The sequence below is a fragment of the Acanthamoeba castellanii genome (assembly GCF_000313135.1).
Source record: "Acanthamoeba castellanii str. Neff unplaced genomic scaffold scf7180000084721, whole genome shotgun sequence".
Lineage (NCBI taxonomy): Eukaryota > Discosea > Longamoebia > Acanthamoebidae > Acanthamoeba > Acanthamoeba castellanii.
In genome coordinates, this window is record NW_004457434.1 from 262,242 (window position 1) to 283,466 (window position 21,225).

Below are 21,225 nucleotides of genomic sequence, written 5' to 3' on the forward strand. Positions count from 1 at the left end.
GGAACCGAGGGGTGGGCTACGCGTGTGGGGGAAAGAGAAGCGAACTGCAGCAAAAACCGCACAACAAGAAGATCAGCTGAGGCACCCAAGGAGTAGATTCCTTCTGCATACGCGCTGGCACACCAGTATCGAAGCGCGTAGACAAATGGAGCTGCCCACCTCGCCGATTCGAGGGGCGAGGACGCCGATGGAGGCGCCCGCCACCCCCAGCGGCAGCAGCAACGGCAGTGCTGGTGCTCCCTCGCTGCTCACCTCACACCCTCTGGTGGATTACCTGCTGAGCTTGGAAGAGGGCGGGTCCCTCACACCGCAAGTGCTCAACCTCCTGTTCGCAGCGGTACGATTACCAGCACCTACTCAATCTTCAAGCGTTACGATCTGTGCCTCAATTACTCTTGATTTGTCTTACCTCAATCGACCACGATTTATTTATCCCCCTTTGTTGGTCCACACGTCAAGCTGTTGGGCGGACCACCGAGCCGTGAGGTTGGTGCAGCGCTGGCAGAACGCATCGTGCAGATCAAGCGGCCCAACACGCTGCCGGTGCTGCTGGCGGCCATCTGCCACTTCCCCGAGCACGAGCGAAAGGACCGAACCAAGACACAGGAGCAGCGCGACAAACTCAACAACGTCTACATGGACGGGCTCACCCTCCTCGACAAGCTGGCTGCCAAGTCGGTCAGCAACCTGGCCCTGTGCGTGGCCACCCAGGAGTCCTTCCACCGCTGGCGTCTGCCCTGCGCGCTCCTCGATTGCCTGCCGCAGGTCCAGAACCAGCAGTTTTTGGGTATGCTTGTGTTGCTGCTGCTGCTGCTGCTGCTGCTAGGTTTTGTTGTACTCGAGTCAGATGTACTTACACGCTCTTGTGCAAACAGTGAATGCGCTGCGTTTGGTGCAAACTCTGGGCAACTACAGCGTCTACGTGCGGGACATCAAGCAGCTTATGCTCGCCCTGAAGAAGGAAATCGACAAAGGAGTGGTGCGTGGCCCAACTACAAGTCTGTTTCTAAGCTTCGATCGTTGTTCAAGTTATGCTGAGCATGCACTTCGCTTGTAGCAGTCTACTCGGAGCATTCACTACCTCAAAACGCTGAAAGACATGACCCACCGAACAGGACCGCACGATTTCTTTCACTTTGATGGCCAGCAGTCGGTAACTCCACGCTCTGCTCCGCTTCTCTCGCGGTGACTTCTTAAACGCTGTCGAGTTTTCTCTTCTCAGGGAATGAAGGTGCCGCCTTTGGAGAGCTGGCCCAGCGGCGGCTACACGTACTGCTGCTGGTTCCGGGTTGAGGATTTTCACGACCCCAAGCTGCGCACCTCGGACCACTCCTACGAACCCCGGCTGTTGAGGTGCCCTCTCCCTTACCCCTGACCACCTTTTGGTCCCTTTTCTCGAGCTGACTGAAGGCCACCGACGAACTCTATCTTCCTCTCTGCATCCCGTACACCTCTGCAGCGTTCTGTCGGACACGGGGAGTGGTCTAGAAGTGTTTTTTGTGGCCAATGACCTATTCATGGTGACGCACCACGCGGGCCAACAATCCACCGTGCCCATACCGTTCAACCACTCGTTCCGTGTCAAGGTGAGCCTGCAATCACCCAGGGCCCTGTGTCACTCTTCCCGTCGGGTCTAATATGCTTGCTTGTGGTTGCTTGCAGGCGTGGTACTTCATCGCTGTCCGGCATGTGCAACATCGGTGGTCGCCAAGCGAGGTCCAGCTCTTCGTCAATGGGAAAATGGTACATCTATGCGTGTAGACGATTTCATGTCGCAATATGTGCTGACGTCGACTCTGGCGCAGGTCAACAACTCCGCCTGTAAATACCCCGGCGTGGAGGGGAGAGCCTACGCGTGGATTGGCACGAACATGAAGATACGCACGCCGTACCTTCACCTCCCTCGCGCCTCCTGCTTCTATGGCCAAATGGGATGCATCTACGTCTTTAAGGAAGCGCTCAAGGACGAGGTACATCAGCGCCCATGATTGTCGACGTCCAGTTTGTCGTTGGCTTACCATATGCTTCCAGGACATCAACAATCTTGATGAGCTGGGACCAAACTACGTCATAGGAAGGGAGCAAAAGTTTGATGAAGAAAAGTACGTGGCCGTGGCTGTTCGAAGAATCACGCGCGTGGCTATGCTCATTGCGTTGTCTGTCCTGCAGGGGGTTGAACAAAGCAAAGCTTCTGTTTGGGTTTCAGCCCAAGGCCACGCGAGAGGATACGTGCGTCGACATTGCGGCTGCGCTGACACCTTCGGCCGCACTATGGCGAGGCGGGATTGCGGCAGCGACCTCCACATCCGTGCCCAAGGGGTACTTGGTGCTGGTTGGGAGGGGGGGTTGTCATCAGGTGATAGTTCCTCACTGGTTCTCTTCTACAGTTACCATGCCACTTTGCTGCCAGGCAGTACTCGCTACCTTACAATGCACGCCATTGACGCTATACACTGTTCGGGCGGACTGGTACCCAGCTGCCCTCATAACCGCTTGACGTTGCACTCGTGATCTCACGCACACCCTTTTTCTCCAGCTCATGGTGCTGCCGCTGCTGGAGAAGGTCCTCAGCCAGCGTGCGCCACCGAACACTGAAGATCAGCATAGCGTTTCCTCCTTGATCTCCGACCTGTTGTTGCTCTTGAGCGGTACGCCCAGCCTCTCTATCTGCTCTTCGCAAGTGAATTAATGATCTCTCATATGCGGGTCATGACATACTTGTGATCACCTCTAGAGTTGCTTGTCCGCAGCGGACCCACCGAGCGTCGGGAGTGGATCGCCAAGGGGGGCTTCCAGGTCTTGGCTTTCCTCCTGGAGCGTGCGCCGGTGCAGCTTCTTGACGAGACTGTGCTCCAAGCACTCAACGCTCTTGTCCTCTCCATCCCATCTTCGCGTCCAGGTACGCACCCACCCTTCCACACACTGAGTTGGCTGATGCATTAACACAGTCATCGGTGTAGACCTGCTGCGCTTGGCGTACGATTACCTGTTCCTCAATTTTGACCTGTGGACTCGCTGTGGACACGCCCAACAAAAGAGTCTGTTGGCGTTGATCATCCAGCATGCCAAGAAAAACCCCAAGGTGCCTCTCGCTCGCGTACTGTTAGCAATGACCATGAGAGCTAACATCTGTCTCCCGCTCACACAGAGGGTGTCAAAGCTATTTCCATGGCAAACGATCCTGGACGTCTTGCGCCAGTATTACCCACTTCCGGCCTTGGACGCCTCCAGTCCCAGTTCCAAGGCCGCGCATGAGGAAATCACGGAACTGCGATCGTGCTTGATCGAGGTGATGCGCCTCACGGTCGTCAAGGGCGTCCCGCAAGGGCACATGGACGCGCTCATCAAGTTTCTCAATGACCGGGTTGAATCATCGCAATTACATGGTACGATGGTGAAAGGAGCACGGGGAGAAAGAGTGGATCCCTGACTCCTTTCTTTCTCTTGGTTCCACGCGTATAGACATTCTGGGCTTTCTGGCATACACGATCGCACAGACCATTGGCGCATCTCAACAGCTGTACCAGAATCTGCATCGAGTACGCGGACGCCTTCTCAACCGGGTATGGGGCCTATCTATTCTCAGGCATGTTCTAACGTTGCTGTTCGCGCAGATGTTCGAGGAGTGTGGTGGGTGCCTCGCACTCATTGGCCTGCTGGGGCGGGAAGACGAGGAGATCAAAAGGAAGGTTCTCCTCCTCCTGACATCGCTCATGCAATGGAGCGCCAGTTCGACCGCCGGCAGCTACGGCAAGCAGCTGCGCAAGAAGCTCGAGACGCACTTCTTCTCCAATCAGTGCTCGTTCATCGCTCACCATCTGTCCCCCTATCCCCTGACCGGTATCTTGTTCTGCTCTTCAAACCTACTCTTCCAAAGCTGCTCTTGTGATTGAACTAACCTTGGGGCAACTACCACATAGCCCCTATCTACGCCGCGTTGTTTGCCTTCCTGGTGGAGGACGCCAGCTTCACCGAGCTCGACGGAAGCCAGAAAATCAAGAACAAGCAGATACTGTCGGTCATCTTCGCCCTTCTACCCTCGGCCGACATCTTCCTCCAGCAGCAGATTCTGCAGGACTTCAACGTTCTCCTGTCCATCTCGGAGGAGGCCAGAGAGTGCTTCCTCTCGCAATGGTACCGCCCGCTTTATTCTTTTGCGCCGTCGGACGCTACTCACCGAGTGGTCTCCGTGCGCGTTCTCCAACAGGGGCTGGCAAAAGTGGATGATCAACGTGCTGATTCCCCTGGTTATTCGCTCTGAGCGAAGAGAGTGGCAGCGACGGAAGGAGCTGGACGAACGCAAGAAGAACAAGGCCCGCGAGCTCTCACCCGAGAGTGGCAGGCGGGCACGCGAGAAGCTCCGGGGCAGGTCCTCCTCGCTGCCTCCGACTCTGGCCACGCTCTCCAACTCGCTCTCCTCCCTGTCCTCGACCATCTCGTCGTCGTTCTCCTTCCTGCCGTCGTTTTCGCCCACGTCATCCCTCGCCGCTCTGCCCGCCACCTCGCTCCCGGTCGTCGCTTCATCATCACCCTCATCACCGCGCGAGGAGGAAGCCATCAAGGAGCTGGTGCTCAAGCTCATCGACCTCATCCTCTCGGGCGTCATGGAGCGAAGCAATGGCTGGAAAGAAGTCGAGCAGATGAGGTACTTGCACTCGAGTCATACACTTGCGACACTGAAGCTGATGACGGGTTGTTGTTGTTGTTGTTGTTGTTGTTTGCCCAGGCTATGGCTGCAGCTTCTATGCGTGGGAGGGCGGATGAGAAACAACATCCAGCGATCGATCTACTCGCACATTCTGGGCAATATCAAGAGCCTCGTCAGGAAGAAGGGCTACACCAACATGAACCCGTTCAAGGGCGGGGCAGGCCAAGCCCCCAAGCGCGCTGCCGAACCGCCCAAGGAGGCACCCAAGGAGCAGAAGAGCAGCTGGTGGAGCGGGTTTACCAAGAGCGACAAGAAGGACGCGGCCGACAAGGAGGGCGACGGCAAGGAGGGCGACTTGGCGTCGCCCTTCTTCCAGAACTTCGTGCATATCGTGTCCATGTGCGAGGAGTTCCTGATCACCGACATGAAGAAGGAGGCCAAGGAAGAGGAAGAGGAAGAGGCCCTACTGGCCGATGAAGACGAGGAGCCGGACGAGGTGCTGCTCAAGAAGAAGAGGAAGCACAAGAAGGACCAGCTGCTCGCCGACTTCGGACTCATGGAGCAGGCCCTCTACATTTTTGACTGCCTCTTCTGGGATCAGGCGCTGCTCGCTCAGGTGCCGCCTCCCCCTCCTTTTCAAGGCCGACATGCCCTGTGGTGTTGCTGGTGGCTAAGCCTTGTTTTTTGTTTCCATCTGGTAGGCGGCCAAGCAGCACCTATTTCACATCAAGACTAGACGCTTCCTCCAGATCGTGGTCCAGATCACACTGCTTGTCATTGACGTATGTATCACCTGCACACCTGGCTTTTACCTATCACTGATTCCACACTTTCACCACGACAGAGGGCCAATTTGGTGTTGGGCACCGACCGCCAGAAGAAGTCGGTCAACCGCATGGCCGAGTTCCAGGAGGTCGTGACCAATTCGAAGCAGCGGGACCCTCTCGTGGCCGAGATGAATGACTACCTCACCTACTTCCTGGTCCAGAAAAAGGAGCAGCACAAGATTCAAACCAACGTACGTGCAAGTCGCCCCTTTTTATGACCGATGGCCATTAAGCTCACTCTGCTCTCGTGGTTGCGATCAGGCCATGCGCATGGTGTTGCTCGAGAACGTACAGCGGCTGCGTCTGCTGTTCCCGTTCACCCTGGTGGGTTCAAAACCCAACTCATACAGCCCCGAGCGTCTGCTGTGGTACATCTCAACCCTGAACACCCTGACCATGCGCACCAAGGCCGAGCCTGACATCATGCCCTTCTCCGATAGGGCCTTGCATCATTTGTTGAAGGCCATGCGCCGCGCCCTGCGTGATGACGGCCACGCTGGCTGGGACCCCACGTGGTACACGACAGTTGTGCTGTCTAGGCGGTGATCAAGTGTGCTGAACTCGACCACGACCGTGTTGTCAATTGTTGTATCTTTGCAGGGACGGGATAGCGCAAATCGTACGCGACTTGCTGCGAGAGAACCTCGGCACGTTGGCCAATTCTCTTCCGCCCAACGTCAGCCTCCCGGCCGACCTCTCCTGCCTTGATCAGGTACCACCCGGAGGCCGAAGTTCGCTGCTCACCTTAACCTGTTGTCTTGCTCACACTGGTACGGTTCATCGCGCAGACCGAGTCACCGGAGCGCTTCATCGCCTACATTGGGGAGCTCAACTCCAACTTTGAGCTGCTGGAGATCATCACCGCTGCGCAAAAGACTGTGGAGGATGAGAGCGGCAGCGTGCAGGCTCTCGAAGCGCGGATGAAGAAGGGAATAAGCAACATGCAGCAGGTACGGGCCGTACCCACTTTGCATCGTGGGTCCTCTTCGCTTCCGCCCCGCTGACCCCTAAATCTGGCGGTTAGGCCATCGAAAGGGAAAGGGAGTCCAATTCCATTCACGAATCACGACTGCGCAAAGACATCGAAGAGCTGCAGCAGAACCACTCCTACGCGGAGCTGAATCGACGCTCAGCCCGGTCCGTAGCGATCGCTACGCGCAAGCGGTACCGTTCAAGCCTCACGCGCACGCTGTCTCTCAATCAGGGCAGCACTGACACCCGCTGACCACTGTGCCCTGCAGGATGATCGAGCATCTGTGGAAGAAGCTGCGACATGCGCTCACCAACGAGCGTTCGCCCTGGGCCGAAGAGCAGAAGAAGAAAGTGTACTGGAAGGTACCCGCGATCTACTCCTCTCAGTTGTTGCATCCCCCCCTCTCACACCATAGTCCTATTCATGCGTAGTTGGACGCGGTCGAAGATCACCAAAGGCGGAGAATGCGGCTTATCCCCGATGAAGATGGAGGCGCTCACGAGGAGGCCTCCTGGGAAGTCCGAGTCCAACGGCGAGCGCAGCAAGGTGCGCCCTCTTGTGTGCTACCCCGCGGATCGCGATGACACGACGCGTCGCCTGGCTGACGCTTTAGCTCTCTATCTCTCTCTTTCTTCCCCTCAGCGGCATCGCCAACCAAAAGGAAGGGCGCCGACGACGAGCAAGGCAAGGGCGAGGACGAGCTGTTCCAAAACCTGCTTTCTCAGCTCAAGGTCAACGCCAGCATCACCTTCGAGGATGCCGGGTCGTTGCAGCAGGAAGAAGAGGAGGTCGAACAGCAGAGTGAGCCACTCCTCGAAGAACCACCGCGACGGCCGCGACTCTTGAAAGCTCCACCGAGTCAGCGCTCAAGGAGAAGGAGGACCCCGACTGGGTGCTGATGGACGCCAGCAAGAGCACCTACGTCGGCCTCGAATTGGAGCAGCAGGAGACCGTCATATTTTCCACCGACTGCCAGATGGTGCGGAGCTCGTCCCTTTTTATTTCTCTCTCTGCCTTCGAAGTCTGTGCGACTCATGACAGCCGGTGATGCGTTTGCCCCTACTAGGTGCGCCCCTTGCAAGTGATCGACGGCAGGCTGGACATCACGAAGGCCAATGTCTACTTCTTCATCCGCGATCGGACCGGGCAGGAGAAGAGCATGCGCGACAGGAAGTGGCCAATCGTGCAGGTCGATGCCGTGCATCGTCGGAGGTGCAGCTCCCCTTTGAGCTCTTTTCTCTCCCTGTTCCCCGCCGCCGCCGCCGCGGAGTGCTCACCTCATCACACTTGCACGTTCCAGGTATCTTCTTCGCTGGAACGCGCTGGAGGTGTTCCTCAAGAACAGGAAGAACTACATGTTCCAGTTCCCGGCCGACAAGGTGCGCAAGAAGGTGTTCGACACGCTCGTCTCGATACTCAAGTCGGCGGGAAGGACCATCGAGCCCACCAGATTCACGTCAGCGCATCCCCAGGACATCATGCAGGTACGTACCAACCTTTTGAAGAAGCTCTCTCCCAAAGCAGACCTCGTCGTGTAGTGCTCACGACAACACGTACTCTTGGTGGTGACCGCCGGGCAGAGGTCGGGCTACACCCAAGCTTGGGTCGAGCGACGTATCTCCAACTTCGAGTACCTGGTATGCGCCGTGCTCTTCACACCAACGAAACCAGTTTCTTACTTGTTTCTTTCTCCCTATGGCATGCACCCCAGATGTATTGCAACACCATTGCGGGCAGGACCTACAACGATCTCACACAGTATCCCGTATTCCCATGGGTGAGTAAAAGAAAGTCTCGTGGACCCTTAGCCGCTACTTCTTGACCTCACACTGTGTCCTCCCTGCGCGGCAACAGGTCCTGGCGGACTACGAGTCGGACACGATCGACCTCAACGATCCCAAGGTTTACCGCGACCTCTCCAAGCCAGGTAAACGGACCCCAGGCCTAGCTCAAGTGATCACTTTTGCCGATGCTGACGAATTGGGTTCAGTCGGCGCGTTGGAGCCGGGGCGCCTGCAGCGCTTTATCGAGCGATACGAAATGTTTGACGATCCGCAGGTCCCCAAGTTTCACTACGGCTCACACTACAGCAGGTACTTGTAACGGAGCACTCCCGCCCTCGCACCCACTGCATTCGACCTGTCCCCTTGTGGAGCAGCAAGCTTCCTCATTGCTGACTCATCTTTCTCTTCGTTCGACCTCTTGCAGCGTGGGCTCGGTGCTGTACTATCTGCTCCGGCTGCAGCCGTTCTCCCGCTACGCCATCAAGTTGCAAGGCGGCACGTTCGATCACCCCGATCGGCAGTTCCATTCCATCTGGCAGTCCTGGCAGAATGTCCTCACCGACTTCAGCGACGTCAAGGAGCTCACGCCCGGTAAGTCGCGCTTTCGGGGCGAGTTGGCTCTTAACCGCGCATTCGCTCGCGCACACTCACTTCTCCCCGTCCGTACAGAGTTCTTCTACCTGCCCGAGTTTTTGACCAACTCGTCCTCCTTCGACTTGGGTATCATGCAAAGCGGGCACAAGGTACGCCCCGTGGTCCAGCTACTAGTGTCCCCGTGAACTTGCCTGAGCATACACCTCACTCTCGCGTTTCCAACCACCCCCCCCTCTAGGTTGATGACGTGATGCTTCCTCCGTGGGCGAGCTCCGCCGAGGAGTTCATCCGCATCCAGCGAGAGGCACTGGAGAGCGATTACGTGTCGCAGAACCTGCACCACTGGATCGACCTCATTTTTGGTATGTCCAGAGAGCCAACCTCCGTCACACTCAAGCCTATCGGCAGCGCCACTAATGGTCCTTTCATTTTCGCGCGCGTAGGCTACAAGCAACGTGGTCCCGCGGCTGTGGCTTCCCACAACCTGTTCTATTTCCTCACCTACGAGGGCGCTGTCGACCTGGAGTCGATCAAGAACGATGTGGAACGGGAGGCTGTGGAGGTGCAGATCGCCAACTTTGGACAGACGCCCTCGCAGCTCTTCCTGTCGCCTCACCCCAGTCGCAATCCGCCCGGCTACATCTTCCATCCAAGCGGTACACGCAGCATCCCTCATTCCCGACTTTCTCCTGAGGAAAGCCCTTACCGTGTGTGTGTGTGTGTGTGTGTGGAATGGGATTGCCCTCCACAGACCTGAAGCCGTTCACGCAAAGCACGTTGTCGTTCTCGCCGCCACTGGTCATGCAGGCGCTGCCCAACGCTTTCTTTGCCATTTGCGCGCGAGGCGAGACCTATGCTCGCCGGTGGTTGCCCGAAGGCAACGGACAAGGGTACCCCGTCTTGCTCAGGGCATAGACCCGACGCGTGACTCACCCCTATTGTCGCTGGTGCGCGTCGTGCCCCAGGCTCCCGTTCAGTTTTGAGGCCAGCTCGAACTGGTCGTGCGGACTGGAGGCCCCGTTTGCGATCATCAACAGCGAAGAGGACGATGCCTCGCACGGGAGCAGCAACCGGCCTCCCACGGCCTATTCCCTGGCCTGCGTCCAGAAGGACAATGCATTCTGTCTCCTTCAGAACTCGAGCATCATTCAGAGTACGTGCACCTACTCATGTTATGTATAACTTCTCTCTTTGCGATGTCAGGCCTGGCTAACAAGGTGAGTTCTATTTGATTTGGGCGCGTGCAAAACGTTCAGCCTTCCGCGAGCACAGAGCCGACATTACGTGCTTCGCCTCGAGCAAGAACGTGGTCGTGAGTGGCTCGAAGGACACCTGCGTGATTGTGTGGAACGTCATCTCGAGCCCCTCGACCAAGCGCATCGACCCGACACCGCGCCACATTCTCCGTGCTCACAGTATATCACAAACCCACACACCTCTTTGCCTTGATTGGGCCTGCCCTGTCTGTGCACTTGTGGTGACGTCCGTCCTTGGCTTTGTGACACACGTGTGCCGCAGATGAGGAGGTAACGTGTGTGGCCATCGCCGAGGGACTCGATTTGGTCGTCAGTGGTAGCAAGGACGGCACCTGCGTCCTACACGCCCTCTTCTCGGGCAAGTACCTGCGCACGATTCGGTACCGGCACTTGGCTTCCTTCCTACTTCTACTCGCTATGGCAGAGAGAAAGTCGCGGCTTGCTAACCTCGACACACATGTCTGCGTGCGTACGCGTCACGGCAGGTGTGAGAGTGTCGTGGAGAGGCTCGGCCTGTCGGGACGTGGCGAGATTGTCATCTGCACCCAGGAGGACATTCTGCTGTACTCCATCAACGGCGAGCTGCTGGCGCGGTGCCCATGCGAAGACAAGTTCACCGGCATGCAGATCGTTCCCTCTTCATCGACTGGTATGCCATCCTCGACTCTTTTTTATCCCACCTTTTCCACGCTTGCTCACTCACTCACCTCCCACTTCTTCCTCCTCTTTCAGACGGGCCGGCCAGAGAGCGCTTTTTGGTCACCGCCGGCAACTACATTGTCGTCCGGCGACTGGACGACCTTGTCCCGATTCACAAGCTCGACTACAATCTCCGAGCACCGCACACGCCTCCTTCGCCCGTCACGGCGTTCTCGCTCATCATTTTCCCTTCGACGGACGACACGAAACGAAGGTGCGCCAGGGCACGCGCGCATGAAGGTGTGACTACGCAGGAGGCCTGTGACCTGACGTTTTTCATGTTGATTTCCTTTGTTGCAGCGACAGCGTCGCGACGACGGCCGCGCTGTTCGTGGGGCTGCTAAGCGGCGAGATCTTGATGTACGCCATCGACCCCAGCGGCCTGCTCCGTGGCCTGGACGACGTGGACAGCGGCGAGGACGACGAGTATCTTGACGATCAGGGCGCACAGGAGGAGGCCGCTGGCTCTGTGGGCAGCCTCGAGGAAGAACTTCGTCCTGACCTGGTCCCTCCTCCTCTCCGTTCCCTCGACGGCGACCCCAAGCCAGACCCGACCACTTCGTAGTACTCTTCATCATCGCCATCATCATCAAAAAGAACTTTCTCCAATCACCTGATCTTTTTCATCCAACGTCGGGTGTCGTTCTTGTGCTTGGCCGCCTCATTTCTTCTCGTGTTGCTCCCTGCGCCATCTGCCGCCGGACCATTGCCACGTCGCTCGCCACCTCCTTGGGCGTCTGTTGGCGAAGCCCGCACAGGTGCAGGTCCCTCGCAGGTCCAGTCACCTCAGCCTGGGCTTCGTCGTCGCTCCAGTGCCTCGAGGGCGTGCAGGTCTGATCGGCGAAGAACAGCTTGCCGCATGGTGGACTCCACTTTTCGTAGATCCACCCAGCAAGGCTCGTTCGTGCCTACTCATCAACCAAAAGGAACCCAATCAATAGCGATTCTGTGCTCAATGCCACACAAGGGGGTTCCTTTCGCCCGTTTCCTTCTTCTCGGCATCCTCGGCGTGCGAGGTTGCATTCCATGCGTGGAAAAGGAAAAGAAACTCCCCAAATAATGGTAGGCCAACCACGCATGCCTTGATTTGGATCGACAGTCCGTGGAGCAAGTAGCCCCGCTAACTAACAAAACACGGCACAGTGCTAAGAGGGAAAGATCACACTTTAACACATCTCAGCAGCTTGAAGATCTTACGTCAGGGGCAGCCGCATGGCTCAAAAAACGAGTCGGCTTTCTGCCGCCCTCATCATCCTCCAAGTACTGTTCGTTGCCCAGGGGGTGTGGCCATCGTGCGGCGTGGCTGTCGGTGGCGGCGGTAATGGCGACCTGTCCAAGGGACCTTGGGCGGGTGGTCCAGAGCCTGGCACGCTGGGCCTCTCCTATCCCGCGCCCTGGTTCCAGCCCACCATAAACGGCGCCCCCATGTCTCAGACGCTGGGGAGCATGGACCCGGTGGTCGACCTGAGCCAGTCGAGCGTGACTGGCCCCGGAGTCTACACCTCCATCGGCCCGCTGGCCCGCACCGCCAAGATCTACACCTACGTGGCCAACGCGGACGCGGGCGGTGTGGGCGTGCTCCAGACGGGCATGCCGACCATCTGCCCGCGCGAGGACCCCTTCTTCGGCGCGCTCGAAGTGGCCATGTCGGAAGACGACAACACGTACCGCGTGGGGGTCAAGTTCAACAACTACATCAAGGTGATTAAGTTCGCCAATGACAACTCCATCATCAGCGAGTTCAAGGTCAACACTCTCGGCCTGCAGGACTACAAGAACCGCGGTGCCACCCTGGCCTGCAACTCGACCTGCCTGTCGATCCACGCCTGCCACTCCAAGACCCGCGGTACGGGCATCTCGACAGAGCTGTGGGGCCTCGTGGCCCACGCCAACACCGCCGCGGTGGTGATCAAGGTGCTCGACCGGGTGTGGTTCCAGCTCTACTCGGACGACGGCACGCTCCTGCAGAACGTGAACCTCAACCTTTGGGGCTACCCTCAGTCCAATGTCCTGTCCGAGCCCGGCAAGCTCGCGTACGGCTACGCCAACTACGCCAACGCATACTCGGGCGGTGGCTTTCCCTACAAGGTCTACTACGCCTACTACCACGCCACGGAGGGCGGGTGCGACCACCAGGGCGAGCAGCTGATCATCATCGACCCCACCAACTGGAAGGCCTGCGCTGCGGGACGCCCCAACTGGAAGACCGCGACCAGCGCCACGGATGTCGCCGTCGCCCTGGCCTGGGCCGGTTCACACTCCTTTGCGCGTCGCTTGGTCAAGGTGAAGACAGGATGGTCGCTCGGAGGAGACATCATCGCCCTGGCCGTGCTGGACTATCCCTACCAGCGTAGCCCCCAGCACCCGGGCAAGGGCGGCATCGAGCTCCTGGGGCCGCACAACGGGCAGGTGGCGTCTACCTACTGGTTTCCCGACGGCTGGACCCAGACCCTCATGGGCGACTGGGTCTACCCCGAGGGCGGGTGGAACCGTAGCTCAGCCCTCCCCGAATACCTCATCCTGGGCTCCTACTCCCAGCAGTACTGCCCTACCTACCTCACCAACGGCGCGTGCGGCGGCTTCACCGCCTGGTTCGTCGTCGTCCGTGGAAACCACGTACGTGACCCACTGCTGGTTACATTGTAACAATTCTCCCATGCAACACCACACTCTACTACAATCGCTGTTGATCGACTTTACAGCTTACCCAACTCCCTCTATGTCAGGCGGACGTTGACAACAAGCCGGTGGTTTACAGGAAGCAGATGACCCCGGACACTGCAAGCAACATTGACATCATCGCCACCCACCTGGCCCGCGTCGGCGTGGATCGGTACCTCTACGCGTGGACGAAACGTACTCGTAGCCCGGCCTCCGGGGGGTGCGTCGGCGTCCCTTCACTGATCCAGAACTACATGGCGATCATCGACGGCCTGGGCAACTTCATCTCGCCGATCGAGGAGGTCACCAACCTCTTCACTTGGAGCCACATGACCGAGTTCCGCTCCAACGCCAACGGTGACGTGTTCTGGGTCCAGTCCTGGCTGCAACACGCAAGCGACACGGCGTCGGGCAACGTGGCTGGTGCGCCGCGCTACAGCCGCGACATGAGCGAGGACACCAACAAGATCTACATCGTGCGCATGAACGGCCTGGCCACGGCCAACACCTCGCCGTCGGCCTCTCCCACCATCTCCGGCTTGCCCTCGGTAACACCCACGAGCTCGATAACGCCTACGGTATCTCCCACGAGATCGGTCACACCTTCGGTCACGCGCACGCCCTCCGTCACGCCCTCCGTCACGCCCTCCACATCAGTGTCGCCCTCGGTCACCCCCTCGCAGTCGGTGACCCCGTCGGTAACGCCCACAACGTCGATCACCCCCTCAGGCACGCCGACCCGGTCGCCCACCTCCTCGCCGACACCCTCGGCCTCGCCTTCGCAGGTCTCGCAGTCACCCACACCGTCGATCACGCCCCCCCAGTCGCCCACGCGGTCGACCACGCCCACCCAGTCGCCCACGCGGACATCGACCCCTACGCGATCCCCATCAGTCAGCCCGACGGGCACGCACGTCACCCGGACCCCAACGCCCTCGCGGTCGCCCTCCCGATCGACCACGCCCAGCGCGTCCGGCACGCGTACAACACGATCACCCACCTCCTCTCGGTCGCCCACGAGGTCTCCGACGTCGTCGCCCGGCAGCGGAGTCGCTAGCGGCGGCGATGGTGAAGGCATCACCAGCGGCAGCTCGGGGGATGATGTGGGCGTGGCCGCGGGCGTGGCCGTACCAATCTCGATCATCGCCGCCATCGGGATTGCGGCCTTTGTGCTCTTTCTCGTCTACCGCTTCCGGCGCCACGTACGGCCCCCGCCGGCTGCTCTTCGTCGCGGCTCGCAGCGACTGCCCGATTCCACCCCGCTCCATGACAATATCGCGTTGCAGCACGTCAACAGCATGTACTCTCCCCAAGCGACGGGCTTCCGCGCCGATCTGTAAACGTCGTTCTTGGCGGCCACTCGTGGCGGGCTGACCACTTTGAAATTGTTTTTCTTTTTTAAAAAAGAAACAACTTCGTGTGAAACCTTGAGCATGGCGTACCGTTTGAGGGTGAGGAACGCGGCTCAGCTGGTGACGATCTGCTCGGGCGGGCAGCGTTTCAAGGTTGGCAAGGACCAAGACGAGGTGCACTCCCCTAATCTCAATGGATTCAGTTGCGATTCTTTGCAAGCTCACGCGAAATTTGTGTCCAGGTGGAAGTAATTGAGAATGGCACCATAATCGTGGACCATGATGGTAACATCGCAGCCGTGGGCACTGAGGAGGAGCTGAGCAAGGCCGAGGCCTTCCGCTCCGCCACCTACGAAGCGGACATCGATGCCACCGGCAAGGTGGTCCTGCCTGGTACCAGCGACCCCCCCACAACGCGTAAGAGCGGCGTAGGATACTGCGCTGAGCCTCTCCTCTGACGATGCTCCCTGCAGGGTTGGTGGACGGTCACACGCACCCCGTGTGGGCCGGCGACCGCGTGCACGAGTTTGCGATGAAGCTGGCGGGTGCCACCTACATGGACATCCACAAGGTTCATCTACTCCCTTGCGGTGACCCAACGTTTTGCGTTTAACAATGCTAAACCCACCCGCACCACCACACGCGCGCAGGCGGGAGGCGGAATCGGGTTCACGGTCGGCCACACCCGCACCGCCACTGAGGAGGAGCTGCTGGGTAAGTGCGTGTGTCGTCGTGCGCGCGTCCAGCGCGCCTTGGTTTCAACGATCATCACCCTTTCTTACTCGAATCGACCTGTGCAGGATCGTGCCTGCAACGGTTGAACCGCATGCTGCGCTTGGGCACGACGCTCGTCGAGTGCAAGAGCGGCTACGGCCTCGAGACGGAGACGGAGATGAAGATGCTCAAGGTACGTCGTGTGCCTCCTCCGCGCCGCACAGGGACATTGCATTCGTCGAACTGCATTAATTGTTGCCTTACTTCTTCTTCTTCTTCGTTCTTTAGGTATTGCATCAAGCCAGGACCCGCACGCCGATCGAAATCGTGGCCAACTACCTGGGCGCCCACTCGGTACCCAAGGGGATGACTGCTGACCAGGCCACCGAAGACATTCTCAACAACCAGATTCCCGCCCTCAAGGTAAGGTGTCTCTCAGTGCGTAGTGTGGTGGGTGGCCGTGGCGGTGACTGTTCCATGGCTGTGAAAAAGCGAGAGCTCACTCTTGACTACTTAACAGGAGCTCGCCGCGAAGGGAGAGATATCGCCGGAGCTCATCGATGTGTTCCTTGAGAAGGGCGTGTTTGACCAGGCCCAGACCAAGTACAATAGTGGCCTCAACCTCTCCACTCTCCCTCGAGACCTGCGCTTGGGGTTTTGATGATGTTGATGATGTGCGCGCGTACGAATCACAGGCGCATTCTTGAGGCGGGCAAGGAGGCCGGCCTTTTGCTCAACTTCCACGGCGACGAGATCAACTACATGAACGCCGGAGAGCTCGGCGGAGAGCTCGGTGCGCTCAGCATCAGCCACCTCGAGCGAGTACGTACCTTCGCACCTTCGCACCTTCGCACTCCCTTCGCCTTTCACCGCTTCAGGTTCATGGTAGGCGGTGGGGGAATCACCATCAACGCGTTGCATTGCTCTTCATGACGGTACCATGGAATGCAGGTGAGTGATGAAGGCATTGCAGCCATGGCCAAGGTCCCGACGTTCGCTGTGCTCCTGCCCACCACGGCCTACATCCTTCGCTTGGAGCACCCGCCCGCTCGCAAGATGATCGAAGCCGGTAAGCCCCGAGTTCGTAGTGCAGTGTGCGTCGTGGTGCCCTGACATGGATCCATGTCTGCGACCAACAGGTGTGCCGGTGGCGCTCGGCAGTGACTTCAACCCGAACGCGCACTGCATGTCGATGCCGATGGTCATGAACATGGCGTGCGTCAACATGCGGATGACGATGAAGGAGGCCCTCGTGGCTGCCACCATCAACGCTGCCGGTACTGTACTGCTCATTTCCCTCCTCCTTGAGTGTATCGTTGGCTGGTACTGAGAGGCGGCGTGGCTGTATCGGGGTCCATAAAGGTTCGCTGAACAAGAGCGCGACGCACGGCTCGCTAGAGGTGGGCAAGGTGGGCGACCTGCTCATCGTCAACGCGCCGCGTTGGGAGCATCTCATCTACCAGATGGTGGATCCGCCGCTCGAGCACGTCGTCAAGAAGGGCCGCCTGGTCTTCTAACAAACTCCCCTCCCTGGCCATGGTCGGCACTCAGAGCACGAATTACTACATGTTTACTACAATTTTCAGGCGTCTCAAGTCGAGATCATGAGGATGTTCGATTATACAACCTCCCGCGGATTAGAACAGAGGACGGACTTATGAGGGCACGTATCTCATCCTCTGGAACCCAACCTCTTCTCCTGCCCCTTGCCAGCACACCCGTTCAAGCACGCTGCTTGATTGTGCTTCGCTCATCTTTCGCGTTACGCATAGCTGCTTTCCGCCAAAAAAATGGCATGCCAAACATTCCGCACACTCTGTTTTAGGTAAGATGGTGACCGTGCAGGCAGGAACATGAACAGAAGGAGGATCAGGAGGCAGAGAGAGGCAGACATTGAGGGGGGGACGTAGAGTGTATTATCGATAGAACAACGAAAGAGGAGGAGAGGAAAATGGATTCCGCTACGACGGATCGCCACCAGTTTGTATCGGCCGAGATGGAGGACTACCTGGGCCAGATGCGCAGTATCAGCCAGCAGCAGAAGCTCGTGGAGACCAACATACGCGCCCGGTTCGCGCAAGCCATCGCCAACGGCTTCGAGCGCCGCACGGCCGACGAGCTGATCTCGCTCGACGCTGAGGACGAGCGGCTGGGCCAGGAGTACGTGCGGCTCCACGAGCTCTACAATTCTGCCGCTCTCGACGAGCGGCGCAGCCAGATGCTCCTGGCAGCACGCAACGCCGGCAAGACCAACGTCTTTCCTTCGCCTCATCCACCCCTCGCTGCTCGGTCGTCACCCCCAACTCGCTCTACATCAGCCCCATGAGCGAGAGGCACGCTTACCTCTTGCCCAGCACACCACCTACCAACCATTGTATTGACTGGTGCGGCGGTGAATGAAAAGGGGGCCAGGCTCGGCGTCGAGTCATCTCATACGGTCCACACTGTCGCGAGGAGGAGAGTCGGGTGGCGGCGAGCCCGGCCTGTCGCACGACATTCTCACCTGGTACGCCGACTACTCCACTTCACCACAACTCACTGGAGCCTCGCACCACTGCAACATGCACGTGGCTTGTAAATGGTGTATATAGAGCTTGACCTAATAGGCTGTGACCTGCAGGGAGTTGGCGCGTGACGAGATCAAGCTTGAGGACGTCACACTGGGCAAAGGCGCGTTTGGCACGGTGACCAAGGTACCTTTCGGCGGCGAGTGTGTGCGCGTGGGCAGCTGGTGGTCTCAACTGGCGTACATCTGCGCCAGGGCGTACTGCGGGGCAAGACGGTGGCGGTGAAGTCGTTGCCGATCGTGTGGAGCCGCAACGGCGAAATCGGCCAACGCACCACCGAGGTGCTCAACGACTTCCGTAACGAATGCGCCGTGATGAGGTTTGCCCCGCACCTTGAACACCATCGCACGCAATTGTTCCCCCTCAACCTGTGTGCTTTGTGCTGTGTGTCGTGCATGTGTGTCGTGTGCGTGTGTGTGCAGCAAATTGTTGCACCCGAACGTGTTGCTGCTGATGGGCGTCTGCATCGAGCAAGCGACGGACACGCTGCTCATGGTGACCGAGCTCATGGAGAACGGATCCATGTTCGACCTGCTCCACCGGGGCAAGACGCGGCTGGCCTTCAAACAGCGGATGCGCGCCGCCAAGGACTGCGCCCTCGGCATGAACCACCTCCACCTCAACAAGCCCCACCCCATCCTGTACGTTCCACTCTCATCAAAATAATGTTAGTATTGTTTTTCTTTTTTTATTGTCTTCTCACAGTGTGGCCTGCAGGCACTTGGTACGTATGCTTGGCGCAGGGATATCTGGACGGATCTGCGCGTGTGGGCTACTGCTGACGTCACCGGTGCCAAAAACAGGACCTCAAGACGGCGAACCTCCTCGTGAACGCCAACTTCGTGACCAAGGTCGCCGGTACCTACGTTGTGTTCGTTCGTGGGTTGTGTGGGGCTACCTACCGGTGAATGTGGTCATTCATTGCCCAGCGGGACGCAGATTTTGGTATGTCGAAGGTGTACGGACTGAAGGACACGAAAAGCGTGGGCGGCACGCCTTTCTACATGTCGCCCGAGGCGCTCAATGAGCACCCTCCCGATGCCAAGTCCGACGTCTACGCGTACTGTTCATCGCACATGCACACGCACACGCGCACGCACACGCCTCTCATCTGGCGTTGGCCCGGATCGCGCAGGTTCGCCATCATACTGTGGGAGCTGGTGACACAGAAGGTGCCCTACACGGACGAGAAGTTCCGTACCGATGCGCTCGGCCTCGCTCAGCTCTACTGTCACGTCGTCGAGGAGAAGAAACGACCAGTGGTCAGTACCGCCCCTTCTATTTGCGCTTAATCCTGGACCAACGCTGATGTGCGTGGCCTTGTGGGTCGTATGTGTCGTGTTCGTGCGCACACAGGTTCCGCATGATTGTCCGCCGAAGCTGGCCAAGTTGATTGAGCAATGCTGGGCGCATGACCCCGCCGACCGGCCCACGTTCCAGGAGATCCTCGACTCCCGTATTCTCGACGAAGGTGCCCACCACCATTCCCCCCATCCACCCCATTTTCGGGGGCGCCATGGACTCACCACCCCTTTGCCTGCCCCAGTGGTGCTGGACGATGCCATATCGGAGGTGAACGCGCTGGGCCGTGCGTTCTGGCGGGACTCGTTCGTGCACCAGAAGGAGCTGCTGCTGGCGGTCGAGTGGCCCGTGTTTGCGCGTGCGCTGGCGTCGTGGTGCGGCATCAGGACTGCCGACGGCGATTTGGAAAAGGACATCCGATGGAAGGCCCTCCACATGGTCCTCGTCCCAGGTACCCCACTCGTGCTCCCTTTTCCTGGTCGTGCCGGGCTTCTCATTACTTCTGGCACGCACACGCATGCACACGACACGCACATCACACGCACATCACACGCGTGTGCAATCGCTCTTAGATCACACGTCACAGGTGACGCTGGAGAGGTTCAGTGCGGTGCTGGAGTGGTTTGGGCCGTTCGCCAAGGGCGACAAGCTGTTTAAGAACGTCCTCACCACGATCCGCATCAAGTACCGCCATCGAATCCTTGTGTGCTGTCCTACAGTAATGCCACACACGAGCCTCGCCACTCACCGCCTCGCGTTCGCTTTCAGGGGCTTCTATGGCGACGCGTCGTCGGAGCAGATGGGCATCTTGCTGGCGGGCAAGGCCGTCGGTTCGTACGTCATCCGCTTCAGCGGCCTGCAACCGGGCTTCTTCACCATCACCACTCTCGCCTCCAAAGACAACATCCAGAGCTTCCGCATCAGGTCCACCCCGTCGCCCCATCTTCCTGTGGTCGGTGCTCACAGGCTTGCGTGTCGTGTCGTTGGCCGTGTGTGTCGTGTGTGTCGTGTGCAGTCATTCGCCGGGGCGGGGCTACTGGCTGAAGGAGGACCAGGTGTTCCCCACGCTGAAGAAGCTGGTCAAGACCTACCAGGCCACCCTGGGCCTCCTCGCGCCGCTGACGGGGTCCAAGTACCGCCAGCTGCTGGTCGAGTTCCGGGAGGGCGAGCGAGACAACGTCTACGACGTGCTCACCCCCGCGCCCGTCGACCTGCTGCCCGTCCTCTCCCCTCGCTCGTCAGTCCCTCCCGCGAAACGGCCGTCCGCCACCTCCTCCCCATCCGGTAGCAGGGAGGTGGCGGCCCTGTCGAGCAGCAAGGAGAAGAAGAAGGAAAAGGAGAAGGAAAAGGAGAAGAAGGCGAAGAAGGAGCACAAGGCGGCCCTGTCGAGCAGCAAGGAGAAGGAGAAGGCCAAGCAGAAGAGGAAGGAGGAGAAGGAGAAGGCCAAGACGGAGAAGAGCAAGGAGACAAGCCTGCGGAAGAGCAGCAAGAAGCCAACAAACAGCCTGGGCGACTAGTAATGGAGGAGGAGGTCTTCTTGTATTTACATCGCTATCTTCCTTCTATTTACACTTGGGTGGTACCACGTGTTTATCTGTAGACCTCCTCGGCAGCGGAGGCGCTCGACTCGCGGTGGGCGCCGGGCGTGCGGGTGGGCACGCTCGCCGAGGAGATGTTGACATCGAGGTCCACCTTGGGGTTGGTGAGGATGTAGGCCAGGCACCACGGCTCCAAGTGAATCTGACAAACACCAAAGGAATCACGTGAGCTCACGAAAAGCTGCGTGTGCGTGTGCGTTGTGTGTGTGTGTGTGTGTGAGAGAGAGAGAGAGAGAGGACGGTACCTCAC

At 58.8% G+C, this 21,225-nt stretch overlaps 4 protein-coding genes and 1 pseudogene across 4 annotated transcripts in view; 4 read left to right on the forward strand and 1 right to left on the reverse strand.

Annotated features, from left to right (window-relative positions):
* The first annotated feature begins 145 nt into the window (after positions 1–145).
* On the forward strand, positions 146–11,346 carry ACA1_383760 (annotated as a pseudogene).
* Positions 11,347–11,993: 647 nt separating this feature from the next.
* On the forward strand, positions 11,994–14,782 carry ACA1_383770 (uncharacterized protein; the record flags this gene model as incomplete). The annotated part of the gene is given in 5 exon segments (XM_004338808.1): positions 11,994–13,397; positions 13,508–13,990; positions 14,005–14,423; positions 14,464–14,644; positions 14,684–14,782. The coding sequence occupies 5 exon segments, from the start codon at positions 11,994–11,996 to the stop codon at positions 14,780–14,782; spliced, it is 2,586 nt and encodes an 861-aa protein (XP_004338856.1).
* Positions 14,783–14,875: 93 nt separating this feature from the next.
* On the forward strand, positions 14,876–17,025 carry ACA1_383780 (imidazolonepropionase; the record flags this gene model as incomplete). Its single annotated transcript, XM_004338809.1, has 11 exons — positions 14,876–14,968; positions 15,037–15,187; positions 15,268–15,365; positions 15,445–15,508; positions 15,595–15,701; positions 15,797–15,931; positions 16,029–16,162; positions 16,204–16,330; positions 16,460–16,577; positions 16,648–16,785; positions 16,871–17,025. 11 exons carry the CDS (start codon positions 14,876–14,878, stop codon positions 17,023–17,025), a joined length of 1,320 nt encoding a protein of 439 aa, XP_004338857.1.
* A 434-nt stretch (positions 17,026–17,459) lies between these two features.
* On the forward strand, positions 17,460–20,894 carry ACA1_383790 (protein kinase domain containing protein; the record flags this gene model as incomplete). Its single annotated transcript, XM_004338810.1, has 13 exons — positions 17,460–17,797; positions 17,827–17,892; positions 18,129–18,201; positions 18,237–18,394; positions 18,498–18,716; positions 18,927–18,933; positions 19,032–19,135; positions 19,211–19,337; positions 19,432–19,546; positions 19,622–19,828; positions 19,950–20,061; positions 20,146–20,301; positions 20,393–20,894. 13 exons carry the CDS (start codon positions 17,460–17,462, stop codon positions 20,892–20,894), a joined length of 2,184 nt encoding a protein of 727 aa, XP_004338858.1.
* Positions 20,895–20,967: 73 nt separating this feature from the next.
* Positions 20,968–21,225, reverse strand: part of ACA1_383800 (diacylglycerol kinase catalytic domain containing protein) — a gene marked incomplete at both ends in the record, with an annotated part of 1,881 nt that continues 1,623 nt past the window's right edge. Inside the window, one exon of the mRNA XM_004338811.1 lies at positions 20,968–21,117. Coding sequence (XP_004338859.1) covers positions 20,968–21,117 — 150 coding nt within the window. The remainder of the gene's footprint in view (positions 21,118–21,225) is intronic.